Genomic DNA, 26796 nt, shown 5'->3' on the forward strand with positions numbered 1-26796 from the left:
TAGACATATAATCATACCTCTTGGTTTTATGGGAGAGTTGACTTTTAGCAAGTAGTTCAGGGCACAGCATGTGAAGGCTCAGCAACAGGAGGGTGCTTGTGCTCAAGTAGGGCGAGGAAGCTTTAAGACTTGGACCTCCTCCAACCAAGGCCTTCTTCAGACTGAAGCACCCCCAGCCAGGGCTCCCACAGCCTTGTTTCTCATAATAAAAATTCTTATGAACTTTTATAAAATAGAGATAGAGCAAGTATTTTCAGTGCTATTCTCCAAATGAGGAAATCTAGTGACAGAGCTGTGATCTGAACCTGTCTAGTCCAGACTCTGCTTCCTGAAACATTCTCCTGATACCACTCAGTAAGATGTGGCCTGAGACATCCTGTAGAATGAATGGGTAGGTGTAATTATTTGCATTTTTGCTTAATTCTTGTGGCTTCTAAAGAATGTTGCTCCCCACTTGGCTCTACCAGGATTGAATCTGTAGCCACCACAATAGCTGACTTTCAACACACCCTGAAAGGAGTTCAGGGCAGAGATCAGGAATGAGGCATTCTGTGCTCTGGGAAAACTGGCAGAATGGGCCTTCAGATGATATTTTTGAGAGAAAATTTTATGAATCCTAATTTCTTTCATCTTTCCATCCTTAGAAAAGCACTAAAACCAGTTAACTGAGATGTCTGTTCCTTGTGACTGGCAACCTTCTACTGTGTGCCCTTGACGGCACAGCTTCAATATCACAGACATGCCGACATCCCCTCCCTCCACCCCACCTCTTTAGAGCAGTTCTTCAGAGCTCTCTGAGAGGCCATCTCCTTGTACTCAGTAAGTCTCCAAATAAAACAGAAACTCACAAGTACACTGTGCATTATTATTTCAGTTGTCCGTTTCGGGGGCCATGAAGAGACACAGACCAGACTTTCCTTTGCTTGAACTTTATGAGGATCAAGAGCCCTTGGTACTTCCAAGACCAGCAGGGTCTCTTGTGTCTGTCTTCATCCTCGACGAGTCCAGATGAATTTGAGTAGACCTTTCTTGGTTCTCACGTCTCCTGCTTATTGACTGATGATCCTGAGTTTTATTTGGCAGTATATAATTGATAGCTGCTCCCCTCTCCCCCAGCTCCCCAAAGTTGGAAGACTTTGGGGGTCTGGGAGTTTGGTTGAAAGAGACTGTAAAAATCTGGATTGGCTGATTAGGAGGGAAGTTGGACTTGTTCCTCCTAGGAGAAGTTTGCATTTCTCTTCTGGTGCCTTGAGATGTAAAGACTTTACCAGGGCCCTCAGGAACTAGTATCTAGGCCATCTCTAATTTCTGAGACTAAGAAAAAAAAGGGAGAAACCTTTTTAAAATCCGGGCAAGTAAACAACTTATTCCAACCGTTAGTTATTGTAATACCTGATTCATGACTAAGTTTTAAAAATGAAGCTATGAAATCTCCAGTTGTATCTGTCTGTATGTCTGTGTGAGCCTTATTGATATGATATGTCTACCTCTGGAGAGCATTACCAAATTTAACTTGTAAATGAATTCTATTCACCTGACTTAAAGAAAATTAAATACTCACATAGATTCTCAGAAATATAAAAGAAATTAACCTGAATGAATTTTAGGCTCATGTGAACTAAGAAATACTCAGTATTTAATATTTGAAGTAAAAGTAAAAATGTGTCAGTTTAATTAATATAGACATGTTTTTAGAGCCATCAACATTAAATGTAATACTTTTATTATACCTAGATTTACTATAATAAGATCTTCTTGTCAGCAAGAAAAATAACTTGGTATGATGAAATTTTTTTATAAAATATAAGTCTGTTAACTGTAAATGAGATAAGAAGTTTTAGGTAAATTCTTCAGATATAATCATGTTTTAGCAATGTCTGCTTATAACTAGTCTCTCTAAAATTTGGCAACTTGAAACTTTAGAATTTTCCTACATTAAATTGAATGTAGAAAGTTTATTAAATATCAAGTCCCCTTCCAAATTAAACAAGGTAGCTGAAACATTAATTACTGAATGTAGACATCATTTTGCAGAGAAACTAAAGATTCAAGACTATTAATAAATGCATTTGGTGCCACATTGAGACATTTCTCTAAGAAAGCACATGTATTTTAGAAATTATGTTCTTTAGTAACTAAGTCTAGTCCAACTCTTTGAGACCCCATGACTTCAGGACACCATGTTTCCCTGTTCTTCACTATCTCCCAGAGTTTGCTAAAATTCATGTCCATTGAGTTGGTAATGCTATCTAACCATCTCGTCCTCTGCTACCTTCTTCTCCTTTTGTCTTCAATCTTTCCCAGCATCAGGACCTTTCCAATGAGTCAGCTCTTTGCATCAGGTGGCCAAAGTATTGGAGATTCAGCTTCATCATCAGTCCTTCAATGAATATTCAGGGTTGATTTCCTTTAGGTTTGACTGGTTTGATCTTCCTGCAGTCCAGGGGACTCTCCAGTCTTTTCCAGCACCACCATGTGAAAGCATCAGTTCTTCAGTGTTCAGCCTTCTTTATGGTCCTATTCTCACATGACTACTGGGTAAACCACAGCTTTGACTATACGGACCTTTGGCATCAAAGGGATGTCTCTGCTTTTTAATACACTAAGTTGGTCATAGCTTTTCTTCCAAAGAACAAGTGTCTTTTAATTTCATGGCTGCAGTCACCGTCCACAATGATTTTGGTACTTGAGAACGAAAATCTATCACTGTTTACCTTTGCCCCTTTCTGTTTCCCATAAAGTGATAGGCCTGGATGCCACGATATTCAGTTCAGTCTCTCAGTTGTGTCTGGCTCTGCAACCCCATGGACTGTAGCACACCAGGCTTCCCTGTCCATCGCCAACTCCCAGAGCTTGCTCCAACGTGTGTTCGTTGATCTGTGATGCCACCCAACCATATCATCCTCTGTCGTCCCCTTCTTCTCCTGTTCTCAATCTTGCCCAGCATCAGTGCCATTTCTAATGAGTCAGTTTTTCACATCAGGTGGCCAAAGTATTGGAGCTTCAGCTTCAGCATGAGTCCTTCGATTGAATATTCAGGACTGATTTCCTTTAGGATTGACTGGTTGGATCTCCTTGAAGTTCAAGGGACTCTCAAGTGACTTCTCCAACACTACAGTTCAAAAGCATCAACTCTTCAGCACTCAACTTTCTTAATGGTCCAACTCTCACATCCATACATGACCACTGGAAAAACCATAGCTTTGACTAGATATACCTTTGCTGGCAAAGTAATGTCTCTGTTTTTGAATATGCTGTCTAGGTTGGTTATAGCTTTTCTTCCAAGGAACAAGTGTCTTATAATTTCATGGCTGCAGTCACCATCTGCAGTGATTTTGGAGCCTAAGAAAATAAAATCTGTCACTATTTCCACTGTTTCCCCAACTATTTGCCATGAAGTGATTGAACCAGATGCCATGATCTTCACTGTTCAAACATTGAGTTTTAAGCCAGCTTTTTCACTCTCTTCTTTCACTTTCATCAAGAGGCTCTTTAGTTTCTCTTTGCTTTCTGCCATGAAGGTGGTGTCATCTGCATATGTGAGGTTATTGATATTTCTCCTGGCAATCTTGATTCCAGCTTGCGCTTCATCCAGCCCAGCATTTCACATGATGTACTCTGCATGTAAGTTAAATAAGCAGGGTGACAATATATAGCCTTGATGTACTCCTTTCCCAATTTTGAACGATCTTAGTCTTTTCATGTTGAGTTTTTATAAATAGTATTTCAAGTTTGCCAGTCTATGGGATGCTAAAGTAAAAGACAGTATGTAATTGCTTGCTTCTCAGTTTTCACTAGAAATTAAGGTTTTTGAAAGTGGATAATTTCAGGACTTCTCTGGCGGTTCAGTGATTAAGATTCTGTGCTTTCAATGCAGGGGCCTGGGTTTGATTCCTCGGGGAACTAGACCCCATGTGCCCCAACTAAGAGTTTGCATGCTGCAACTAAAGATTCTGCATGCCCCAATGAAAACCCAATGCAGTCAAATAAATAAGTATTTTTAAAATTTTAATAATTCTAAGTATTAGACCATAAAGTTAATATGGAAAGCAGCTTTGTATGCAAATAAGAAGATATAGGAAATAAAAATGCATTTTATTAAGGAAAAAGAAAATAATTTGGTTCTAATGCTAGTTATTTCTAAATAAGAAAGAAGACACAGATTATTATAAGTATAGAAATGTGTAGGGTTGAGAGGAAAAAAGAAACTAGAAAGGATTTTATGTTTGGGCAGAATTAAGGTTAGAATTAATTTAATTGGGCAAATGAATTTCAATATTAAAGGTAAAATGGCACAAAACCTGAATTTGATTTCTCTCTATTAAGAGGGAAGAGTTTTCTTAAGAATATTGATCTGCCTTTTGTAACAGATTGTTAACTTTCTTTGTATTTTAAGTAATTTTTTATAACTTTCTGTATTTGCCTTTGAAATATTTTATTGTTTCTTGGTTAAGTGAATAAGTATTGTTTCACAGTGATCTCTGATGCCACCTGACAAAGTGTTTTTTTAAAGTCTTTCGATATTTTTGGCAAACTTGTGAGAGATCAAATTCTACTTGAAGTTCATTTGACCTTTAGCTTACTTTGAGATTTTCCAGAAGGTCCTGAAACACCTAAGGGAATTGTTTTCTCTCTTTATCAAAGATAAAAATATTAAACTAACTAGGCCTATAGAGTATGTTAGATTGCATGGGAAGCATGTCAAAGGGATGGTGATAAACGTCATCTTTAGGCTATATTGGACAGGAAAATGTTTTAGAAACTCTAGAAATTATTGGAATTCCTAGGAATCTGGTATCTTAGTAAAATGTTATCAGTCTTAATTCTGATTGTTATCTTAAAGCGTTCTGTCACAGGAGTAAAAAATTTGCCAATTGCATTACAATTGGATCTTTAACAATGTCTTTAAAAATCTTTGTTGTTCAGTTATTGTTTGATCCTGATACCTTTGCAAAAATGCTTCATTTTCAAGAATATTCACAGAAAGGATTTTTAACAAGTGCAGGCTTTAAAAAGATTTTAAACTGCTAACAAAAGATAAAGAATTAGTTACATAGGACTCAGTGAACTGATGAACTTTGTTACAGATTTTATGGTTTTTCTGGTCTGAGATATTACTGCTTGTTAATTTGTTTTCCAGATGTAAGGAAACCTTTCCCCTTAAACTAATTATGACTTACAGCAATTTGGTTAGTGATACCTTTGTAAGCAAAATTGAAACATTTATCTTTTATTTCCACCTGATCCCTCCAAAATTGTAAACCCTTAGGTTGCTAGCAGACTTATCAAGTATATAAGAAAGTCCACCTCCTGACAGTTGTAGGAATCTGAAGACACTCTGGAACACTGAGAAGAGAGAAATTAATCCAGATCTATAGGTATCACAGGTAGGATCTGATGGCATGCCCTTGGGATGACTTTTCTCGCCTTAAGAAAGAAGCCTTTTAAAAATTCAGTCTGAGATTCTTTTTTTTTTGTTACATAAATTAACCCATTTATTATAGGCTAGCAACATTATCAAATGGTGGTGCTTCTACTGGTCCTTCAATTCCTTCAGTCTTCTGATGGCAGACTTTACTGTGACAGCAGAAGTGGTGTTGTAGGTCCAGGCACCACCAGCTACTGTTTTCATGCAGGAACCACAGTGCCAAATGCCCACAGCTCTTCTCTTCATCTTGGTTTTGCCACAGAAAGAGCAGGTATACTTGGCGTGCTGGCTGATTTCAATTTTCTTCACCATTTTCCTGAGGGAGGCACCATAACGGGTCCCGTATTTGCCCACGATTCCGACCTTCTTGGTGCGTTTCGCCATGTTAACGCAACCTAGATCCGAGCCCAAGAGCTGAGATTCTTTATTAATGTTCAACTTAAACCAATTTTTAAAAGGATTGTATGATCAATTACACTTACATAAGTAATCAGGCCAAGTTTACTGAAAGCAGACTTATTTTTGCAAAAAAATTATTCTTAATTTCACTATATTTGATAGATGTCAGCATAATTTTAGACAGAAAAATTACATATATGGATATTAAATTCTAGTATTGTTAATTTTGGTCTGTACTTACTGACCAAGACTCACTTTGGAGATAGACCCCTGTTGTTGGTTTACATATTTGTAAAGATTGATTGAATTATTAAAAGGATACTGTAGGTTTGTTTTTGAATCTTATCACTGTAATTTGTCTATGAATGAATATCAGATGCCGCTTGAGCTATAACCAGAAAATTATGCATTTTGGAAAGGCATCATTTAAAGGACTGTCTCCAACCTCGATCAAAGGACACTTGTTAGATACTCTTGATTAGCTCATGAACAGAACAAACGAAAGAAATTGATTTTTGGATTTGTATTTTCCACTTAGGATGATTTCTTGCACTGGAGTCCTTAGACTCACCTTAAAACAAAGTTCAAACAGAGGAGAATCTACACTCACACCAAGACAAAGAGAAGACAACATCAGAAGTGGACAGCTATCCCTAGATTCCCGATCTGACCTGTATGATTAGTTATAGTGTTTTCAGCATAATAGTTACATTAGATAATAATGTCATATTATATAATTATAGAAATATGGATATAATTATATAATTATTTTTGATAATTACTTGTACCTTTTCATAAATGCATGTTTTTTTTTTATCATGGTATAAGTCTCACACAGAGTTTAAAAATTAATCCAATTATTAGGCTTATGATCAGTTACCTAATCTAGTACTTCTGGGTTACCTTGGTGGATTTCTCCTCTCCACAGGTCTAATTGGATGACCCTTAGGAAATTGATTCCAGAAGAAAGCTATAGTTCTGTTTGGGTACTATTGATATTCCTAGATAGAACTCCCTCACTTGGCCAATCAATGGTGCTTTCTCTGACCATGGTTATAATATGAATTTTCCTTTAAAGTTACTCAAGCTGAATAATAACAAACTAAATTTCAGTCAGCAAATATAACTTCCTTATTATTAGGAGGGACCCTCCTTCAGTTACAGGGTGGATTTATATGACTCCCACCAGGTTATTTAAATCATTTAAGCTTAAAAGCTCCCTTACATTGGGAACAGTTAAACTAAGGATAATCAGCCTAATAACACTAGAGGGTTAGGCTGGATGCCTTGTGAACAATACAAGTATTTCATTACCTTTAAGACAGTGATTTGTACAGGACAGATTGAGTCAGATGAGCTGGTAATATACTGGATCACACCTAATTGAAACTCTTGGCCTGAATATTTACTTATGACCCTATTAATGCTACTAGGTATGTTATTTGCATTTGCCTATTTTACAAGATTGTGATTTCTTGCATTACTAAATGTGTGACTAAGTCTCTGATAAAAATGATGACTAGGCAACTTGGATATATACATTTGTTTAAGAGCTACACATGTGTATATTTATTTATGAACTCAAGATTGTTATAGTGTAGCTCTATATACAGGAAGAAGCAACACGGGATTCTGCTTGGACTGAAACAGATTTGAAAGACATGTGGTCCAAAGACTTTTGTCTACTCTTAGCAGTGCCTAGTCCAGTAATACCACACTGAAGATCATCAGAATACTGGCCTGACTGAGAAAAGGTATTCTCTGCACTATGGGATAGAGTGGCCATGAGCTGCTTCCTAAATCATGGTTGAATTTATGACCATGAGGGGGCACTGGCAGCTAAGGAGTGTCTCTAGCCATCTGGATCTGTAAGAATTAAGTCACTAGCCCCTGTAGTCACTGATACTCCATTTACCCTGAAAGGAATTCAGTGCAGTGATCCAAAAAGAAGTCCTCTGTGCTCTGGGAAAACTGGTAAAACAAGCCTTCAGATAGTTAGATGTTTGCAGGAGAAAATTTTTATGAATCCAAGTTTCATCTTCCTGTACTTAGAAAAATGCTAAAGGCATTAATTGAGGTATTTGTTTCTTGTATCTAGTGGCAACCTTCTACTGAGATGTTTGATTGTTCTCCACAATCACATATAAGCTTATCTCTCCACCCCTCTTGGGCGTGGTTCCTCAGAGCTATCTGAGAGGCAGTCTCCTGAGCCATAAGTGAAACTCACAACTCTGAGTTCTTAGCTCAGTGGACATTTGATTGTTTGACTAAGGCTGGGGAGTAGCCATTGTGACCACAAGGGAAGAAGTATCCTTCTCTCGCCAGAAAGCCAGGTGACTCATCTTCAAGGCTAAGGATAAGTGTAGCTTTGCCATGGGAAGTCTGGGCTTTGCTCTGGTGTCCCCGCTGAGCCTTCCTCTCCTTTCCTTTGTGTTTGCTCCCTTGTCTCCTCTCCCTTGTCTCTTGCCTGTCTGTTGGAAGGGGCAGAGCTCTCAGTCACCTGGAGCAGACAGAGAGCGGAAGCATTTGCAAGTGTGGTCTTGCTTCCAGCAGGCAGGCTTGTGGGATTCACCCTGTAAGGGTGAAAGGAGAAGCTGCCATCTGAGAATTAAGACTTGTTCTGATCCCATCTGATTGAGGGCCACACCAAGCAGTCTGCTTTCTCTTTCCTTCAGGCCAATAGCATCATGCATCCTTGGGTAGCCATCCTGGGCCTCCTACTCCTGCCAGGTAAGTGAGTAAGTGGATTGTGCTCTGGAACCCCAAGGATGTAGGGGGAGGCGAAGGGGGTATGTCGGTTTGGTGTAGGGGGTGTGTGGGTGCGGTGGAGGAAGGTAGATGTTAACACCTAGGGCTTTGTCAAAGGTAATGGGATCCACTAGTGAGCAAAGAACCAAGCTGAAAATTTAAGCGAAAGAAATTGCTTAATGCTAAGAATTTAAAAATCTATGGGTAGGTGAATAAGGCATGCTGCAGTACAGTACAGCTTATGTTGCCATTTGTGTTTAAATTAAAAAAAAGAGTAGGTAGATGGTTGTGTATGCACGAACTACTCAAGTATATTTAAGAAAGCGTAACTGTGGACGAGGGTAGGAAGACGAAATGGGGATAGGTGGGAAGAAGACGAGTCCTTTATTGTACCTTTTGTACTTTTTGATTTTTTTAACCATGTGTAACTGTTTCTTTTAAAAAGAAATGATATTTTAACTTCCCTGGATTTCCAGTGGTTAAAACTTTGTGTTTCCAATGCAGGAAGCACAAGTTCTATCCCTGGTGGGGGAACTAAGATCCCACATGCGGTGCTGTGTGGCCAAAAAATTTTTTTTAATGAATAAACAAAAAAATTTAATTTTTAATAAAAACAAGTATTTATCTCATATCTTAACATTCTGTGAGATAGGGGAAATTTTTAGGAATAAACATAATCATTAAAAAAAATCTCTAGAGGTAGGAATATGAGGAAAAGTACATTTTAAAATTATATTCTGCAACAAATTTCTATAATCAGCATAAATTACCTTTATAATTCAAAAATGATATTAAGCAAAGTTAAATATAATCAGAATTACGGTAATGAAAACTAGACTTATTTTATGTAACAATGAATGTTTTATTCCCAGAGCATTTCCCAGACTTACAATCCAGTTCTAACTATGACTGGTTGTTGAATCTCAGATTTCTTTTAAGGACCACTCAGACTTCATTTGGCAATACAGTGTTTTAAACCACTACTGCAGGAGAGAGTTTTCCTGCCTGTTTGTGTTTAAGAGGTAAAGTTTACTATTTGAATGAATATTGTCCAATTGTTTGATTTCCCCTGGCTAACTGGACAGTGCTCCATTGCAGGACAGTCATCAACTCACAAGAAGGGATCCCTGCTTGAATGTTTTTTAATCATCCTAAATCCCATGCTGGGCTTCCCAGGTGGCTCAGTGGTAAAGAATCCACCTACCAATGCAGGAGACATGGGCTTGATCCCAGAGTCGGGAAGATCCCCTGGAGAAGGAAATGGCAACCCACTCCAGTATTCTTGCCTGGGAAATTCCAGGAACAAAGCAGGCCGGCGGGCTACAGTCCATGGGGTAGCAAAGAGTCCAATACAACTTAACAACTAAACAAAACCAACAAAGCCCATTATAAGCCTCATTTCCTTCTGAGAGTATTATAAACCCTTTTTTCTAAAAACTGATTTCTAAAGAATTTACTCGGCTTCTGCCTTCTAGCCAATGATGCTGTAAGTAGAATATTCGCTGTTTTTTCTTTAACTTAGAGAAGATTTGTGAGGTGAAATTTTTTGCATAGCCATTTAAAAATTTGCAATGAAATTGAAAATCAAAATTTTAGACGCAATACAGTTTTTAAATCAGATTTCAACTGAGACTGTGATTGAATCTAGGGGAGAGGAAAAGCCACCTGTATGTATTAACATTTAGTAAGCAGATACCTGTCAAACACAGGATGAAATGCACACACACTGATGCATTACTGGAGTGTTGTTTGTTTCACACCTTTTGGAGAGGAATTGGAATCATATTCACCAAAAGACTGAACATATTTCTGCCCTTTATCCTGATACTTTCTCTCATAAATCTGTCCTATTAGGAAGTAATCCTGAATACAGAAAAATGTTTATAAGATGTTTCATCCTCAAATATATCTGGTTAATAATAACACTGCTAAAGAATATGTTTACAAGAAAAATGCATATATTAAATTCAAAAACTCAAAATATGGTTAGATAATTTCAAACCACATAAACCATATAAAGAACAAAATGAAAATAAAATTAAAGTTAAAATTTTGAGATGCATGCTCTGGTGTCTCTTTATTTACAGATGGTGTAACCTCTTACTCCCGAGTGACTGCAGTGGCGGGTCAGTCTGTCACTCTACCCTGCTACTATAATGGTGAAGTCACAAGCATGTGCTGGGGCCGAGGGGCATGTCCTTGGCTTAATTGCGGAACTAACATCATCTGGACTGATGGTTACAGAGTCACCTATCGGAGGGATGGACGTTACCAGCTAAATGGACATATTGGTGGAAGAGATGTGTCTTTGACCATAAACAATGCTGCCCTGTCTGACAGTGGCTTGTATTGTTGCCGAATTGAGGTGAGAGGGTGGTTCAATGACATAAAAACCACCCTAGAGTTGAGGGTAAATCCAGGTGAGCTTATCTTCCTACTTCTTTGATCACTTCCTGTGGGTTCCCAGAAATAAGAGTTTTTCTGTCTGATATTAACTTTCTTTCCCTTTAGTAGGGAAAGAAAAGTTCCCTATGATCTTGTTTTCTAATAACTCTTCAACTGAATATCTTGTATTTGTGTAGAGTGAAGTGTTAAGACTATCTTGTATTTGTATAGAGTGAAGTGTTGAGTAACCTTGATTCAAGACCATAGGCTAGAGGATCTTCCCAGTCAGCAAACTGTCTCCTGAGCAGTGCTTCAGGAATAGTAGTTGGTTCATGAAAAAGCATTCACTGTTCCACACTGAGATATAGTGAGTATTTTTATGGAGCTGAATTTCTTCTTCTTGAAAATCTGACCTTTTCTCTGAGGTCATTTCTTCAGAGAATTTTCAAATATTCTTTGTTAAGAGTTTAAGACTCAGAGAGAGTTTCACACATACAAAACAGGTAACATAAGGTCCTGTCAAATAGATGTATCATTTGGTTTTGACAATTGTCAATGCGATTTTGTGGCATATACATTGAAAGAGCCTGTATAGTTTCATCCCCTGCCTCTGCCCTTGGATTTTTTGAAGCAGAATTCACACCATATCATGGCTAAGCTGGTTAAGAATCAGCCTGCAAAGCAGGAGACCTGGCTTCGATCCCTGAGTTGGGAAGATCTGCTAGAGAAGGGAATGGCTACCCACTGCAGTATTATGGCCTGGAGAATCCCATGAACTGTATAGTCCATGGAGTCACAAAGAGTTGCACCCAACTGTGTGACTTTTACTTTCACTCACATCATATCACTAAATGGCTTGTTTAAAAATTAAAATCGCCCTATTGCCATATGAGAATATTTTCATCTCATGAGCTGTTCACTTTTGGCTTTTAAGAATTTTGTGAAATGCAAAATCTAGGAAGTTTATGTTTTTCTATGTTGATGTAGACATTTTAATTTTTCTTACCACTTGGTGAAAGGAGCAGGTTCTAAGGATTTCCTGGTTTCTGGTACTCTTTTATAGTAAGTATTCTCCCACTAAAGTTTCTAATGAAAACAGAACTCAATACTCAGAGCCTTTATAAGCTAGTTCTCTTTTTTAATCTAAATGAAATTGATATTTCAACTTCATAATTTTTCCTAACTTCATCAAGGACACTTAGATTATTTGATGAAGGCAAGTAAAAGAAGGTCAATTCTGATGCAGAAAATAGCTGACTCTGGGGAAACATCTTAGAGTCAATTTAAGACAGCCAAAAGAATCTGGGACTATACAAATGTGGCAGAAAGCTGTGTGTGGAGAAGAGATTATTTTTGGAGTTGTGAAATTATATGAATGGTCTGGCAGAAGAAAGAAATTAATAGGGGACATTTATAGTGCTTATAAATTCTTTAATAGATGAATATTTGCAAATTTACCGCTGTGTCCAGTGGGAAACGGGTTCATAACTGAGCCAAAATGACTCTCTGCCTCCAACCCAATACTTTACTTAAGTTTTCTTGCACTTTTCACAGAGTGCGCTTACTTTCAACCTCTCCTAGTGCTCTTCCTCAGCAGCTTTTCCTAGCCTTAGTTTCCTACCTTCTTGCTTAGGAAATATTTACTCCTGAGCAAGACACGTTAGTGAAACAAACTGATTAAATTTCCTCCTTGTTATACTCCTTTGATCAGGTTTTTTTCTTGCTTCTTCTTTTTTTTTTTTTGCTTTCATTTCAAAATGAAGGGAGAGGATGGAGACTGCACTGTTCTTCAAAATCTTTAACTACACTATTAGACCCAGGTCAGCAAACAGTAGTCATAGGACCAGATCAGATTATAAAATAAGCTCACCAACACTTTTTTTTTAATAAATAAAGTTTTATTAGAACACAGCCCCATCCATTCATGTATATACGATCTATGACTGTTTTCAGGGCTTCCCAGGTGACAAATGGCATCTGTGTTATCCAGCGTATGTTAATGATGTGGATTAATCCACATTTAGGATGCAGATATGTTGGGGGGGTACCCTTAGAACTGACAGAAGCAAATACTATTTACTTGGTCAATATTCTGGTCCTTGAGAACTACTATTGGGTTCTAGTCATGTACTGCTGAGTGGACAAAGATAGCTTCATGCTCTAGACACTTTTTCTCTCCCTTACAGATGTTTATGAAGATATGTAAATCTGATATGTATGACTGGTCTTTACAAAGTGCTTCAACACAAATCCCATGTGTCATTTTTTAATATCAACACTCCCGCAATATCATCCTTTAAGTGCAGCTGTTGCCTTGTTGTGACCGTGTCTAAACTCCCTCCTCAGTCACAGGTTCTAGTTGACCAATGACTAGAACTTGGAGTTCATGGGAGATAAGTGCTGAGTTCTACCTGGGGACAGTCTCCTTGGTTGTGTTGGTGCACAGGCCCAGCACTAGTCTCTTGTTTCCTGCCGCTTAATGAATCCCTGAATTCATGTTGATTTCTAGCTCCACCTACAACAACCACCACCACCACCACTACTACTACTACAACAACAACCACCACTACTACTCCAAGAACCACCACAACCACCACCACTACTCCAAGAACAACCACCACTACAAGAAAGACAACCATCACTACTACTCCAAGAACGACTACCACTATTCCAACAACCACCACTACTACCCCCCAAACAACAACCACCACAACTTCAACAACCAGCACCACCACTACTCCAACCACAGTGGTCACCACTGCTCCAACAACCACCACCATTGCTATGCCATCAACAATCAACACCACCACTCCAAACCTGACGGTCACCACTGCTCCAGTGACAACGAGGTCCTCTACTTCTCTTCCAGTGCCAGCACCCACAAGGGACCTCCAGCCAGGTAAGCAAAAGTACTTCTAAGTGCAAGAGTTTTTAAAGGAGAGGATATACTACATCCAGGGCACTATGTTAAGGCAGATGTACAATCTAGGGTAAGGATTCTTAACAGGTTTCCAAACCTGGCTTCACAGAATCTGTGAACCACTTGTACCCTCTTATATTCATCTTTTGTATCTTTAAGCATTTTCAGAGTGAGAGGGATCTGTGGGTTTTATTAGATTCTCAAAGGAATCATTAATAGCAAAAAAAAAAAGCCAGACCACTGGTCATGGACATCTACAAAGGATGGTGCATTCAGCCCAGTTTAACATAGAATTATGAGGAAAAAATAAGGGTGCCAGAACAGGGCCAAGTGAATCAGATTCTGTCTTACAAGGAGCTCTGAATAGAAAACATTTAATCCATTTTGAAGCCTAACCCAAAACTTGAGGATAAGATTTCAGTGAAGTTAATGCTTACTCTGTTTCCAATGTCAGGAAACATGCTAACTGCTTTATAAGTATTAAGCTCCTTAATTCTTATGACAACCCCAGGACTGATGCTAAAGCTGAAGCTCCAATACTTTGGCCACCTTATGCAAACAGCTGACTCATTGGAAAAGACTACAATGCTGGGAAAGATTGAAGGCAAAAGGAGAAGAGGGTGGCAGAGAATGAGATGGTTAGACAGTATCACTGACTCAATGGACATGAGTTTGAGCAAACTCCAGGAGACAGAGAAGGACAGGGAAGCATGGCATGCTACAGTCATGGGGTTGCAAAGAGTCGGACATGACTTAACAACTGAAAAACAAAAGAAGTATAAAAAGTGAAATAATTAATTCTGTTGTTAAGCTCTCAGATCATTATCTACATCAGATTTATTCATGATAATGAAATGCCTACATAGCAGGGTAATACGTCAAGGGCATCTATTAATATATTTCTAAGAAAGAGTCAAAGGGTAATTTCTGATTTAGTTTTGTTTGTTATTTCTGCTGGGGGTATAAATTTTCCTCCACCAATTGAACACTATTTTTCCGTTCTTGTCATTCCTATAGCTTCTTTATCTTCTCCAACTCAGACAGCAGAAACCCAGCCTACTACCGTGTATGAAACAAACATAACCAGCTCACCATGGCACTCTTGTTTAACAGGTAACTTCAGTTTCTTTCCTGAACACCTGGGAGCTTTCAAATTTTGATAAGTATTAGCACATTGTTAAGAGCACATATTCTGAAATAAGAGAAGAGTGACTTCAATGCCATATGACTATTCCACTCAGCTATGAAACTTAAACAAATATCTTATTACCCTCTTTGAATCTGGTTTTATCCTTTGGAAAATGGATGGAATATCACTTATTCTTACAAGCATTATTTGAGATAAAGATCTTGGGACACAGTTACAGGGTAAGTGATAGAGTGGCCATTATGACTGTTACTTAGAATGTCTGGAAATATGTACATTTGAGTGACATAGGCAGCTTGTATGATTTGGGACCATCTACATACATATCCACATTTTTCTAATTAAAATGAATGAGCCTTGCCTTTAAACTTATTTCTAGGCATACTTCCCTGGACAGAGCCTTAAAACAATTAAATCCTAACTAGTCCAGACCAAACTGGTCACCTGTTTATGCTTCCTCTAAGCCCCAGAAACTACACAGAGCCAGGAGTCTCCCCCGCTGCCTTGTTGAGCTTTCATTTCACATGGACACTTTGCGTTGGGTTGAAGACATGGACACCAGAACCAAAGAGGCAGGTCCCACTAGGATTGTGCTATTCCACTCCAAAAGTCTCCCAGTTCTCCCTTGTTTTGGAAAGTCCATATTCTTTTGAGATGTAAGATTAGTCTGTTTTTCCTATAATGGAGAAAGATGATATTGAATTGTCATCTTTTCCAGCTAACTCTTTTATCCATGGTGGCAAATTTAGAGAGTGCCACATGTGACCCCTTTGTAATGCAGAACTGGCTTATTTGTCCATATGCCTGTGAAACATCCAAACAAGGTCAGACTTTGTAAGACCTGTGTGTATGATTTATCATGCTCAGGAGTTGCTAATCTGTAGCATACACCCAGGGTGGCCATCTTTGCAAATCAGTCAAGGAAGCTCTTAATTGAAAATGGACATGCAGTGGGACTCAGAGAGGGACCGATTTAATTGGGATTAGCTAATAGTGACATTTGATTTTGAAAGTGGAATCCTTGGTGTGAACTGTTTCTGGGCACAAAAACAAAGAGAAAGCAGATAAAAATACATGTTAGAGCAGGTGGAGCAACCGTACCCCACTCTTTTATGCTAAGAGGAAGAACAAAGTAGGAAATGGGAAATTGTTCTGTAAAATATGTCACTAAAATCTGGTCAAGGTAGACTTGCCAGCATGAAACAGACATTGGAGCAGCTGTGTCCCCACAACTTCTGTGACTGCTGCTGTCCTGGCAGCATCACTGAGGCCCTTCAGCCAAATCCTCACAGTGTCCAAGTGGTAGTTCAGTGGGTTAAAGCCTCACAAAGCAAAGAATGTTAGTCCAGAAGGAGTTTTGGTTTCACATGGCCTGGAGCTACCTTTTCAGATGCATGTGCCAGCAAATTGTTGTATAGTATCTTATTTAATTATCTCAGGCAGGTTTATTTCTTGCTATTGTTAGACTGACGAGGACATTCAGTTCTACTTTGGAGACAAACAGCTTCCAATTCAACTATCCGCCCATGGGCAGTTTCAAGCTGCATGCCCATGGACAAGTTGTTTCATTCCTCACTACATGTTTGTAAGGAATGAAGGACATGATATTTGGAAAATCCATTGCATGGTGTCCCTTCCCCATTGCTCCTAATGTTATGTTTGCAACATAATTGTGATACCTGATATTTGTTTAACATGGTGTTAAGCACCTTACATGCATCATCTAATGTGACAACTTTATGAGACGGGTGCTATCAACAGCTTGTAGTTCAAGGTTACCCCAGGTAGAAATATAGATACATACATTTACATGCATATATATATATATAATGTGTATGTAAAGGATATTGATCAAGGTCACATTGGTAAGCGACATGTACTGAAGTACTGAAGTCAAGTTTTATCTGACTCAAGTCCTTGCTATTTTTTTTTACATCACTCATTCTATAGCTTAAGGATTTAAGGTTATAACATAAATCATACCCACAGACTAGACTGTAGGTACTGTCTTTATCTCTTGAAGAAGTAGTGTTGGAATGTTTCAATTGTAGATACAGTAATGTAACGTTTGAGAACTTAGGGGGATGTGGTTAGTTCATTTTCACTACCATTAGAAAATGATGGTATTATAACTCTGTCAGTAGTATGGGAATCTCTGAGACCTGCAGTATTTTCATTGAATGGGAATATAATGAGTGCGGTGGTTATGAGCTGAGGCTCTTGTCTTTTAGTAGAGTTGGAAACTTCAACCATTTCAGCACCTCATCTAAAATTTTGGATTAAGAAAATTGGTATAGGGATGTAAAGTGCTTGTATATAATAGATACTCAGTAAAGAGAGAATTCTGTATTAGACCTATAGTTGCTTAGAAAGGCCAACAGTTTATGTTCTGTGTGACAAAAGAGATATTTCAAAACACTATTAAAATTTGGACATTCAAAACTTGAAGAAATAATATCCTTTTATATTGGGATTTTAGGTATACTGGTGTTGGGAGTAATGTAACATATTTTCTAAAGCAGATTTGGATCAGTGTCTGGGCACACAGGCATATAATGTAGGAGTTGGATGCCACCTGTTTGAGGTATCTTAGTGCATTTCACTCACATTTTGAGTGTAAAACCAATGTAATGTTCATTTTGAACAGAGTGGTTCTGCTCTTTGGATGTGTAATGACCTCTGAGCACTCACTGGAAGTTTCTGAGCTGCCATGAAAATATTGATTATTTATCTGTAATTGGTAATTTTTAACCTAGTTCTGAGAATGGGTTACTCTGACTTGTCTAAAATTTCAGTAAACTTTCTGTGAGCATGCATTTTTTTTTCCCATAGGGAGAAAAAAAAGGGTTCATTTTCAAAGTGTCCATGATAAAATGGTTAAGAAGCACATCCTTACTACTTAAATTAATAAATGTTAGTAACTTGGTTTTAGTCTTGGGATGCCTACAGCATTAGGCCATATGATTATTCAACTTTCCCTTCGTTCCCAGAAGACAGTGTGAAAATATTTGGTACTTGCAGGGAAGTTCAATATCTTTTTGTAATTCTTTTTAATTTTCTTTCTTGTTGAGCAGATGGAAATGGCACTGTAACACAGTCTCCAGATCCCCATTGGCATAACAATCAACCTGTAAGTATATTCCTTCCTATTTTATTAGCCTGATTCACTTATATGTCTCTTCTGGAATAAAGTTACATTTAGAGATTATTATTGTCAGATTAGTCCACAGATTGATTTTTTCTAATTTATAAAATAAAGGAAGAAAATAATTTGACTCTTCAATAGGGATACTTTAATTAATTTTAAAACTCTATATAGATGCACTAGTTTGTTAGAAATACCTGAAAAGTGATATTTTACTCTACACACACATATACACCCACAACAGAGTTTCTCCTGACAAGAAAATAAGAAAAGAGGAATGAATTATTTCAGGCATAGTGAATCAACATTCAGTTCAGTTCAGTTCAGTCACTCAGTTGTCCGACTCTTTTCGACCCCATGAATCGCAGCACGCCAGGCTTCCCTGTCCATCACCAACTCCCAGAGTTTACTCAAACTCATGTCCATCGAGTCGGTGATGCCATCCAGCCATCTCATCTTCTGTCGGCCCCTTCTCCTCCTGCCCCCAATTCCTCCCAGCATCAGGGTCTTTTCGAATGAGTCAACTCTTCACATGAGGTGGCCAAAGTACTGGAGTTTCAGCTTCAACATCATCCTTCCAATGAAAACCCAAGACTGATCTCTTTAGGATGGACTGGTTGAATCTCCTTGCAGTCCAAGGGACTCTCAAGAGTCTTCTCCAACACCACAGTTCAAAAGCATCAATTTTTTGGTGCTCAGCTTTCTTCACAGTCCAACTCTCACATCCATACCTGACCACTGGAAAAACCATAGCCTTGACTAGACGGACCTTTGTTGGAAATATAATGTCTCTGCTTTTTAATATGCTATCTAGGTTGGTCATAACTTTCCTTCCAAGGAGTAAGCGTCTTTTAATTTCATGGCTGCAATCACCATCTACAGTGATTTTGGAGCCCCCCCAAATAAAGTCTGACACTGTTCCCACTGTTTCCCCATCTATTTCCCATGAAGTGATGGGACCAGATGCCATGATCTTAGTTTTCTGAATGTTGAGCTTTAAGCCAACTTTTTCACTCTCCTCTTTCACCTTCATTAAGACGCTTTTTAGTTCCTCTTCACTTTCTGCCATAAGGGTGGTGTCATCTGCATATCTGAGGTTATTGATATGTCTCCCAGCAATCTTGATTCCAGCTTGTGCTTATTCCAGCCCAGTGTTTCTCATGATGTACTCTGCATATAAGTTAAATAAGCAGGGTGACAATAAACAGCCTTGACATACTCCTTTCCCTATTTGGAACCAGTCTGTTGTTCCGTGTCCAGCTCTAACTGTTGCTTCCTGACCTGCATATAGTTTTCTCAAGAAGCAGGTCAGGTGGTCTGGTATTCCCATCTCTTAAAGAATTTTCCACAGTTTATTGTGATCTACACATTCAAAGGCTTTGGCATAGTCAATAAAGCAGAAATAGATGTTTTTCTGGAACTCTCTTGCTTTTTTGATGATCCAGCGGATGTTGGCAATTTGATCTCTGGTTCCTCTGCCTTTTCTAAAACCAGCTTGAACATCTGGAAGTTCATGGTTTACGTATTGCTGAAGCCTGGCTTGGAGAATTTTGAGTATTACTTTACTAGTGTGTGAGATGAGTGCACTATACGGTAGTTTGAACATTCTTTGGCATTGCCTTTCTTAGGGATTGGAATGAAAACTGACCTTTTCCAGTCAGCTATTTCAATTCCTGAAAGATGATGCTGTGAAAGTGCCACACTCAATATGACAGAATATTTGGAAAACTCAGGAGTGTCCACAAGACTGAATTAACATTACACACCAGGAAAGACTTAGATCATTGTTAGAGAAATGATATGCCTTGAATTGATGTAGTGGCATTGGGGCCATCCCCACCAAAAATATGTCAATGAAAGTGTGATTCCTTAAACATAGGCCTCCTAATATCCTTTTCCAACCCATTTTTCCTCCTATAGAGAAAATTTGAGGCCACTGCTGAGTCTTTCTATATAAAATCCTACCCATATGATGACATATTAAGGTCCTAAGGTCTTCAACAACTTTGTGATTCTATAATTTGTTCTAACACTTTTCCCGCAATTAGCTTGGGAAAAATCCAAGGGACTATAGTCTCATGATGTTCATCAAAACCTCATCTTTGTGTGTAAGTTAGAAGAATTTATTAATGAGAGTTTTACTTTTGGCTCCCTTGGGTGAAACAACTTTCCTTTCACTTTGTGCAAATAACTCTTAGAAGCAAAAAACTTGAACAGATTCAGGTATGAGAGTAATCTTGATTGCAAGTGGTGAGAAGTTGCAGCATGGACATTGTAAGAGAAATTCAAGTTCAAGCAAAGTGGGGTTAATGTGACATCAAATGGCCTTATATTGCATAACTTAGTGACAAAGAGAACACTACCACATAGGAATGATATGAAAGATTAATCACTCTGATGATATGGGTACTGATTGATCTGATGGATATGGGCTGAATTTGTTTGTGCTTGTTAAATAGCAGAACTGCCACCATGTAAATGTCCTGTCAGTCAGACTTATGCTAGTTTAAAAAAAAAGAAACAAACACTCTGAATGATAAGATTGTTTCTGACCTCAGTTATCTGCAGGACAGGTATATTTAGTAGCAATTAATCTCTTCTATATAATATAAGCAGTATAGAAGCAAGTTCACAATAGGTGGTAGCCCAATCATGGGCTTTTTGTGTCTTGACCGTGAAGATATCAAGGTGTCTCCCAGGTATCTTGAAACCAAGCAGCATATATTTCCACGCAGTAGGTCAACTTCTTGAGCTGCATCTTAAGGAGAGAATGAACATATACATAAAGATGTATAAAATAAGATACATTGCTGCTGTTTATTATCATGAAAATGTGACAAACAACCTAAACATTCCATAATAGGAGATTAATTACTTATCAATTAAGCATGCCCATTTATTGCCATTAGCAATGTTGTCACTGCAGTGTACTTACTGCCATGAGAAGACAGTGTCAATTGTTAAATGAAAAAACTAAGTTTTCAAATAGCATTGGGACTTCCCTGACAGTCCAATGATTAAGAGTCCATGCCTCCAATGAAGTAAGTAAGGTTCGATAGCTGATCAGGGAACTAAGATCCCACATGCCATGTAGCATTGCCAAAAGTGGAAAAAAATATATATATATATATTTAGTATATATAGGTTATAGATACAAAATAAATGATGTTACACTGTAGTATACATTGAATACGGTAACTGTGTCTGTTAAGAAAAGTACTAGAAAGATGAAATTCTAGAAGTGTATGTAATGAAAAATGGTAATAGTAACTATTTCTGGATGTTGAAATTATGGTTGATTTTTGTTTTTCTTTCTTTATCCTGAGCTACATACTCTAAAATAATTTCCAGTTTTTATGCAACATAATATTTTTTAAAAAGCAAGCAAAGACTGCTTCCTGTAACCCTGTGTTCTTTCTAACTGCTTTACCTCCCACAAATAAGGTGATAACACAGCTTTTCCCTCCCAAGGTACTGACTGTTTTCCGTTTAGGCAAGGACAGCTCAGAGGCTAGGCCACCCTCCTCTGTATTCCTCATAGTGTTTATCACGAGGTACCTGAAGTACCTTTCCCAAAACCCTATTTAATCTGCATTTGACAGAAAAAGAGGTTTGGAGAGGCTAAATAACTTGCTAGGGTCATAGAGCAACTAAATAAAAGTTAATCTGGGATTCTGACTCCAGAGATTAAACTCTTAGGCAGGAGGAGACTTGAGACTTAATCTTTTCCTCTGATTTTCCACTTCCTTTCTGTTCAAATACCTACCTGGTGGGACATCTTTAGAATTAGAATTAAGCTATGTAAAGGAGGCAAGCATGATGGCCTGAGATGTTTTGGGTTTACTCTAGGACGTGATGATCCCTCACACTACGAATTTTTTTCCCATTTGCACAGCATTTTAATTGTTAAGCAGAGCCATGAATCTGAGCAGCCTTTCATGCCCATTTACAAAGACATAGAATCTTGAATTCTAGTTCAAAAAAGGGTTTTAATTAGTGGCCAGTTTCAGGAACTGAACACATTCAAATAGCACCACCATAGCAACTTATATAGGGACCAAAATTGTTTTTTATTAGCATCATAAGAGGATTATTTATGAAAGGAGCTTATTATTTTTACAATATGTATAAATTATAATAATAAAGCACACTCATTTGACGCATACGGTTTGAGTTTAACAAATCTGTACCCTTCTCTAAATACCACCGCAAGTAAGATGTAAACATTTCCACCACCCCCAAATACAGTTTGAATTTTGTGTTGTCTTAGAATTTCATCATAAGGCTACAACTTTACATCATTTGTACCTTAACCCCTCATGATCCAGAACTAGCCAGGGGCCAATAAACAATAATGTGTCTGGGTATATTATTTTCTGAAATGTTTTCTGCCTGTAACTCTAACAAGATTGTTTAATTTTTCTGTTTTGTGTTTGATCTGCTGATGTTTCTGTAGCCTGCGGCGCTGGCACAAGAAACATGGATGAGCACCAACCAGGGAGTCTACATTGGAATCTCTGTTACCATTTTGGCATTGTTGCTCATGTTTGTGGTTTTCTGGATTAGGAGAAGTAAGTCACCTCAGGACTGAAATATTGAGGAATATTCTTGAGCTCACAGGAGTATTCTTGAGCCAAATGCATGTAGCTGTACATTCCATGTGATATCAGTTTCATGTAACTTCCTTGGTTCTTACCTTGTTCTTTCCTTATTTTTTATTTATCTGAAATTTACTGTTCCATAAACATGATATTTAAATTATTCATAGGAGACATTAAATATGGAGAAATAAGCACTGGTTGTGTAAAGCTGATTTTGGAAGTCAAAAACCACTGTAATAATACAAAATTTGTTCCCTCCCATTTTGTTCTTTTCCAATTCCATCAATAACAAATTTTTAAATTTTTATGTGTTAAAACTGTTGATGGTTTTATAACACCCACTTAATAGAAGAAGCACAAGAGACATTTAGGAGGGTACATGATTTCAGTGCTAGGAGAAGAACAAAGGGTTTCAGATGGCAGTCATCCAACACCTCCTGGTCGCCTTTCACTAGTTGTGTGTGTATGTGTGTGTAAAACCTATCATCTATGAGAGAAGTGCAATATTCAGGGTTTTTTTCAGTGAAATATAATGGCATTAATGTAAGCTAGGGCATGTAGGTCAATACACTCAACCTACAAGATACTTTATACCAAGGGGCTTACTTGGCTCCTGGAGATTCAAGAGAAGTTACCTGGAATTATCAGGTTAGGGTCCAGATTGATTTTTTTCTCTTTCTTTTTAAAAATTTTCTTTCTTGTAAATGACATTTTTATTTAGACTCTGAGAGCTGCACTGATCTTGCTCATATTAAAGTAATAATCGTAATAATATATTGGTTTGAAAAAAAATTCATGAACTCTTTGGCTTGCATGTTTAATTTTCTCTTCATTTCCCCCTCAATTTAGGATATTTTTGCCTGGGTAGCAAAGTGGAGCTACTACGGTAAGTTTGAAATGGTTTGTGCTAGTAATGCCTTTTGATGTTCTTACTCTAGTAAACATACGGAAAATTTCTCTGTCCCTCTCCTCTTTTCCTTCCAAGTTCTCCATTTTATACTCTGGATCCTGAAAAGTCTAGTATATAGAGCACCTCCATTGCTGTTCAACCTTCCAGTGATGATTTTAGCATCTCTATGGTGCTGCTGCTGCTGCTGCTGCTGCTAAGTCGCTTCAGTTGTGTCTGACTCTGTGCGACCCCGTAGACGGCAGCCCACCAGGCTCCTCTGTCCCTGGGATTCTCCAGGCAAGGAGACAGGGTTCCAGGGTTGCCATTTCCTTCTCCAAGCATCTCTATATTTCCCTGGAATTATGTCATAACTACTACAGAAATAACACCTCAAACCTTATCTCTTAGAGCACGTGAACTAAATTTCAGGTATTGTTTCAGGGATCATTTGAATGGGTTGTTTAGTTCAGTGCTTCGTTTATTGCATGTGTATTGAATCTATTATATTCAGAAAAGATGAGCAGAACAGACAGGAAACATATAAATGAATAAGCAGGGTCTTATAGAACTTCCAGAGAAATACCATGGGGAATACTGGAGCAGTGCAGTAGGCTATGTGAGTGAGCTCCAAAGAAGCAGAAGGCAGCTCTGTAAAAATCTGGAGGAAGACACCTCCAGCCTGAAGACCTGCAAAGGCAGGGGGTAGGGACATGCTTCCAGCTCCCCACGGTTCCCACCTCCCCTATTGTTCTGTAACCAGCCTGCTCTGTTCATTTACGTTAGCTGTCTGGCCTCACAGGCATTTCAATTTACAGTTTTTGCAAATTTACACCTTCATGCAATAAAAAATTAAATCTTCTTTGTAAGCATCCCTGGAGTCATTTTCCCAAACATCTGTAAAGATAGGAAACCACTACCTACTTCCAACCATATAAACTGCTTCATCTGGTCCATCTTGGGCCTTAAGCTAAGTCTTTCTTTGATTCTGAATTCGTCCCTCTTTAACTGCCATCCATTATTCTTAGTTCTCTTTCATTGAATGTTTGTACCCAATCTTTCCTACATCTGAGTTAATCACACGAAGCAAGTAAGTAAGTAAAATCACTCAGTTGTGTCCAACTGTTTGCGACCCCATGAATTGTAGCCTACCAGGCTCCTCTGTTCATGGAATTTTCCAGGCAAGAGTACTGGAGTGGGTTGCCATTTCCTTCTTCAGGGGATCTTCCTGACCCATCGAACCCAGGTCTCCAGCATTGCAGACAGACGCTTTACCGTCTGAGCCATCAGGGAGGCCCTAATCACATAAGGCAGTACACAAAATACGCCTTGAATAATCTCCAGCAATAGCAAGTGTTCCATAGACACTGGATTTTATGTTGCAGACATGCCCTTCACAGTAATAAACCTGTGGCACAGGCAGTAGTATTATTCTCAGTTTACAAATTAAAAAACAGGTTTACAGATGTTTAGTGGCATCCAAGGTCACATCACACAGCAGGTCTCTTAGAGTCCAAAACCAGACTTTTAGGAGTTTTTGACTGTCGGCTTCCAAGAGTGGAAAAAACATAAGTACACCCTACAAACAGAAAAGCATGAATGATAACATACTTTTAGTTCATTTTTGTTCTTTCAATGTTTACTTCTTTAAAGTTTCAGTTTTTAATCATCTAATTAGAAAAGAAAATATTTATTATAGAAGATGCTGTATAATATAGAAAAGCAAACAAAACCGAAGCAAAAAGATGTATTTCTTCATGATGTTATTTTTCAGGCAGCTATATCAGGTTGACTCATTTTGAGCTGCTGATACCTAAGCTGTTTCCACACATGTATGACTAATCTGTTTAAAGATCGGAGCTGAGTGAAGATTCAGTGCATTTCATATCATTTCTGGACAGGCTTAGGTAAAAAAATAGTGACTACAGACAACTTCTAAAAAAGCATTGATATCAAAACTCCCCAAATGACCTTTGTGTACACTTGATGTGTGAGTCTTCATGTTATAAAACTCACCTAACCCATGGCTTTCTAATTTTGACTGTTAAGGCAGGCTGTGAGTTTTGATTCTGATCTAGAACACACTTAGGTGAAGCAATACTATTTTACTACATCTGATATGCTCTGATATTTTGTATACTTATATGTATTTATCTTAAATACAGGATACATACCACTAAATAATATTTGCTACAGGGTCACAGTCCTCAGCTAGAAAAACACTGGCCAAACCATTTCCTGCCCATCTTTGAGACTGTGCATCCTGGTTTAGTACTTCAATTTGATGTGTGGTATTTGTCTTCTTGGATTATAAATTTTTGTGTTCTATTGCACGAGTGTCTTGGAAGAGACCAGTGTGAGATTTTTGAAACCGAAAGGTGTGACTTTCTATCTCCTTATAAAAAATAATTTCCTGTAACTTCATATTCACAATTCTGGAACTACTATTCATTTCATAGGATATTTGAATGGGGCTCTGAGAAATGCACATACCCTGGCTTGAATGAACATAAACAAATATGCTGCTCATACTTAAGAAGTGATCTTCTTTTCTCTTACTCATGTTATTCTTTTACAGCGTGATTCCATTGAAAGATTCTCACATTGGAGCTTTGAAAAATGCAGCTCTGAAGCCTATCCAAGCAGAAGACAATGTCTACATTATTGATGACTATCACTAAGTCCTGGATCCAGATTCTAAGGTGTTATCCCTTGACTGTAGAAGACAGTGACCAGATACCGTGTCAGAGTCCGTTCAATCAGCTGCACAATTTTACAGTCAGTTTCCCATGGCATTGCTATGAGTCAGGGACACTGGGTAGAGTGATGCTAGCTCAACTGTGTAAAGTCAACCTCTGTCACAGAGTTCTAATTTTTTATACTAAATTGGCTCCAACTTTCTGATCACTGCAGAGGTCTCTTCAAAAGATTAAACATACTTCTTAGAATTGTACATTCTGTTTAGATCTCATGAATCTTTCCATCATGAATTCTCATTGGGAAGATAGAAAAAAAAACCACTTCTACCTCAGTTACCAAGGCTGTCAAGAATATCTGAATTCAACTTAGAATCAGGACATGTAGTCTGGGACTTAAAGAATGTAACATGCAAGCATTTCATGATTGTCCATTTTTCT

At 38.1% G+C, this 26796-nt stretch overlaps 2 protein-coding genes across 2 annotated transcripts; one reads left to right on the forward strand and one right to left on the reverse strand.

Annotated features, from left to right (window-relative positions):
- Nucleotides 1-5466: 5466 nt before the first annotated feature.
- On the reverse strand, nucleotides 5467-5844 carry LOC122439641 (60S ribosomal protein L37a). The gene has a single exon (XM_043464865.1). It carries the CDS (start codon nucleotides 5810-5812, stop codon nucleotides 5534-5536), a length of 279 nt encoding a protein of 92 aa, XP_043320800.1. The 5' UTR covers nucleotides 5813-5844; the 3' UTR covers nucleotides 5467-5533.
- A 2670-nt stretch (nucleotides 5845-8514) lies between these two features.
- Nucleotides 8515-26340, forward strand: LOC122440817 (hepatitis A virus cellular receptor 1-like). Its single transcript, XM_043467517.1, has 9 exons — nucleotides 8515-8557; nucleotides 10663-10995; nucleotides 13147-13162; nucleotides 13540-13859; nucleotides 14898-14993; nucleotides 18102-18157; nucleotides 22629-22743; nucleotides 23623-23659; nucleotides 26238-26340. Exons 1-9 carry the CDS (start codon nucleotides 8515-8517, stop codon nucleotides 26338-26340), a joined length of 1119 nt encoding a protein of 372 aa, XP_043323452.1.
- The last annotated feature ends 456 nt before the right edge of the window (nucleotides 26341-26796 follow it).

This window comes from Cervus canadensis, chromosome 4 (assembly GCF_019320065.1).
Source record: "Cervus canadensis isolate Bull #8, Minnesota chromosome 4, ASM1932006v1, whole genome shotgun sequence".
Lineage (NCBI taxonomy): Eukaryota > Metazoa > Chordata > Mammalia > Artiodactyla > Cervidae > Cervus > Cervus canadensis.

What these genes read in the sequence shown, in the direction of transcription:
- LOC122439641 (XM_043464865.1), bottom strand. Translation starts at nt 5,812, where the DNA reads ATGGCGAAACGCACCAAGAAGGTCGGAATCGTGGGCAAATACGGGACC.
- LOC122440817 (XM_043467517.1), top strand. Translation starts at nt 8,515, where the DNA reads ATGCATCCTTGGGTAGCCATCCTGGGCCTCCTACTCCTGCCAG. An exon ending in GGGCCTCCTACTCCTGCCAG is followed by an intron (nt 8,558 to 10,662) that starts GTAAGTGAGTAA and finishes CTTTATTTACAG; the next exon opens with ATGGTGTAACCTCTTACTCC. An exon ending in ATTGGCATAACAATCAACCT is followed by an intron (nt 18,158 to 22,628) that starts GTAAGTATATTC and finishes ATGTTTCTGTAG; the next exon opens with CCTGCGGCGCTGGCACAAGA.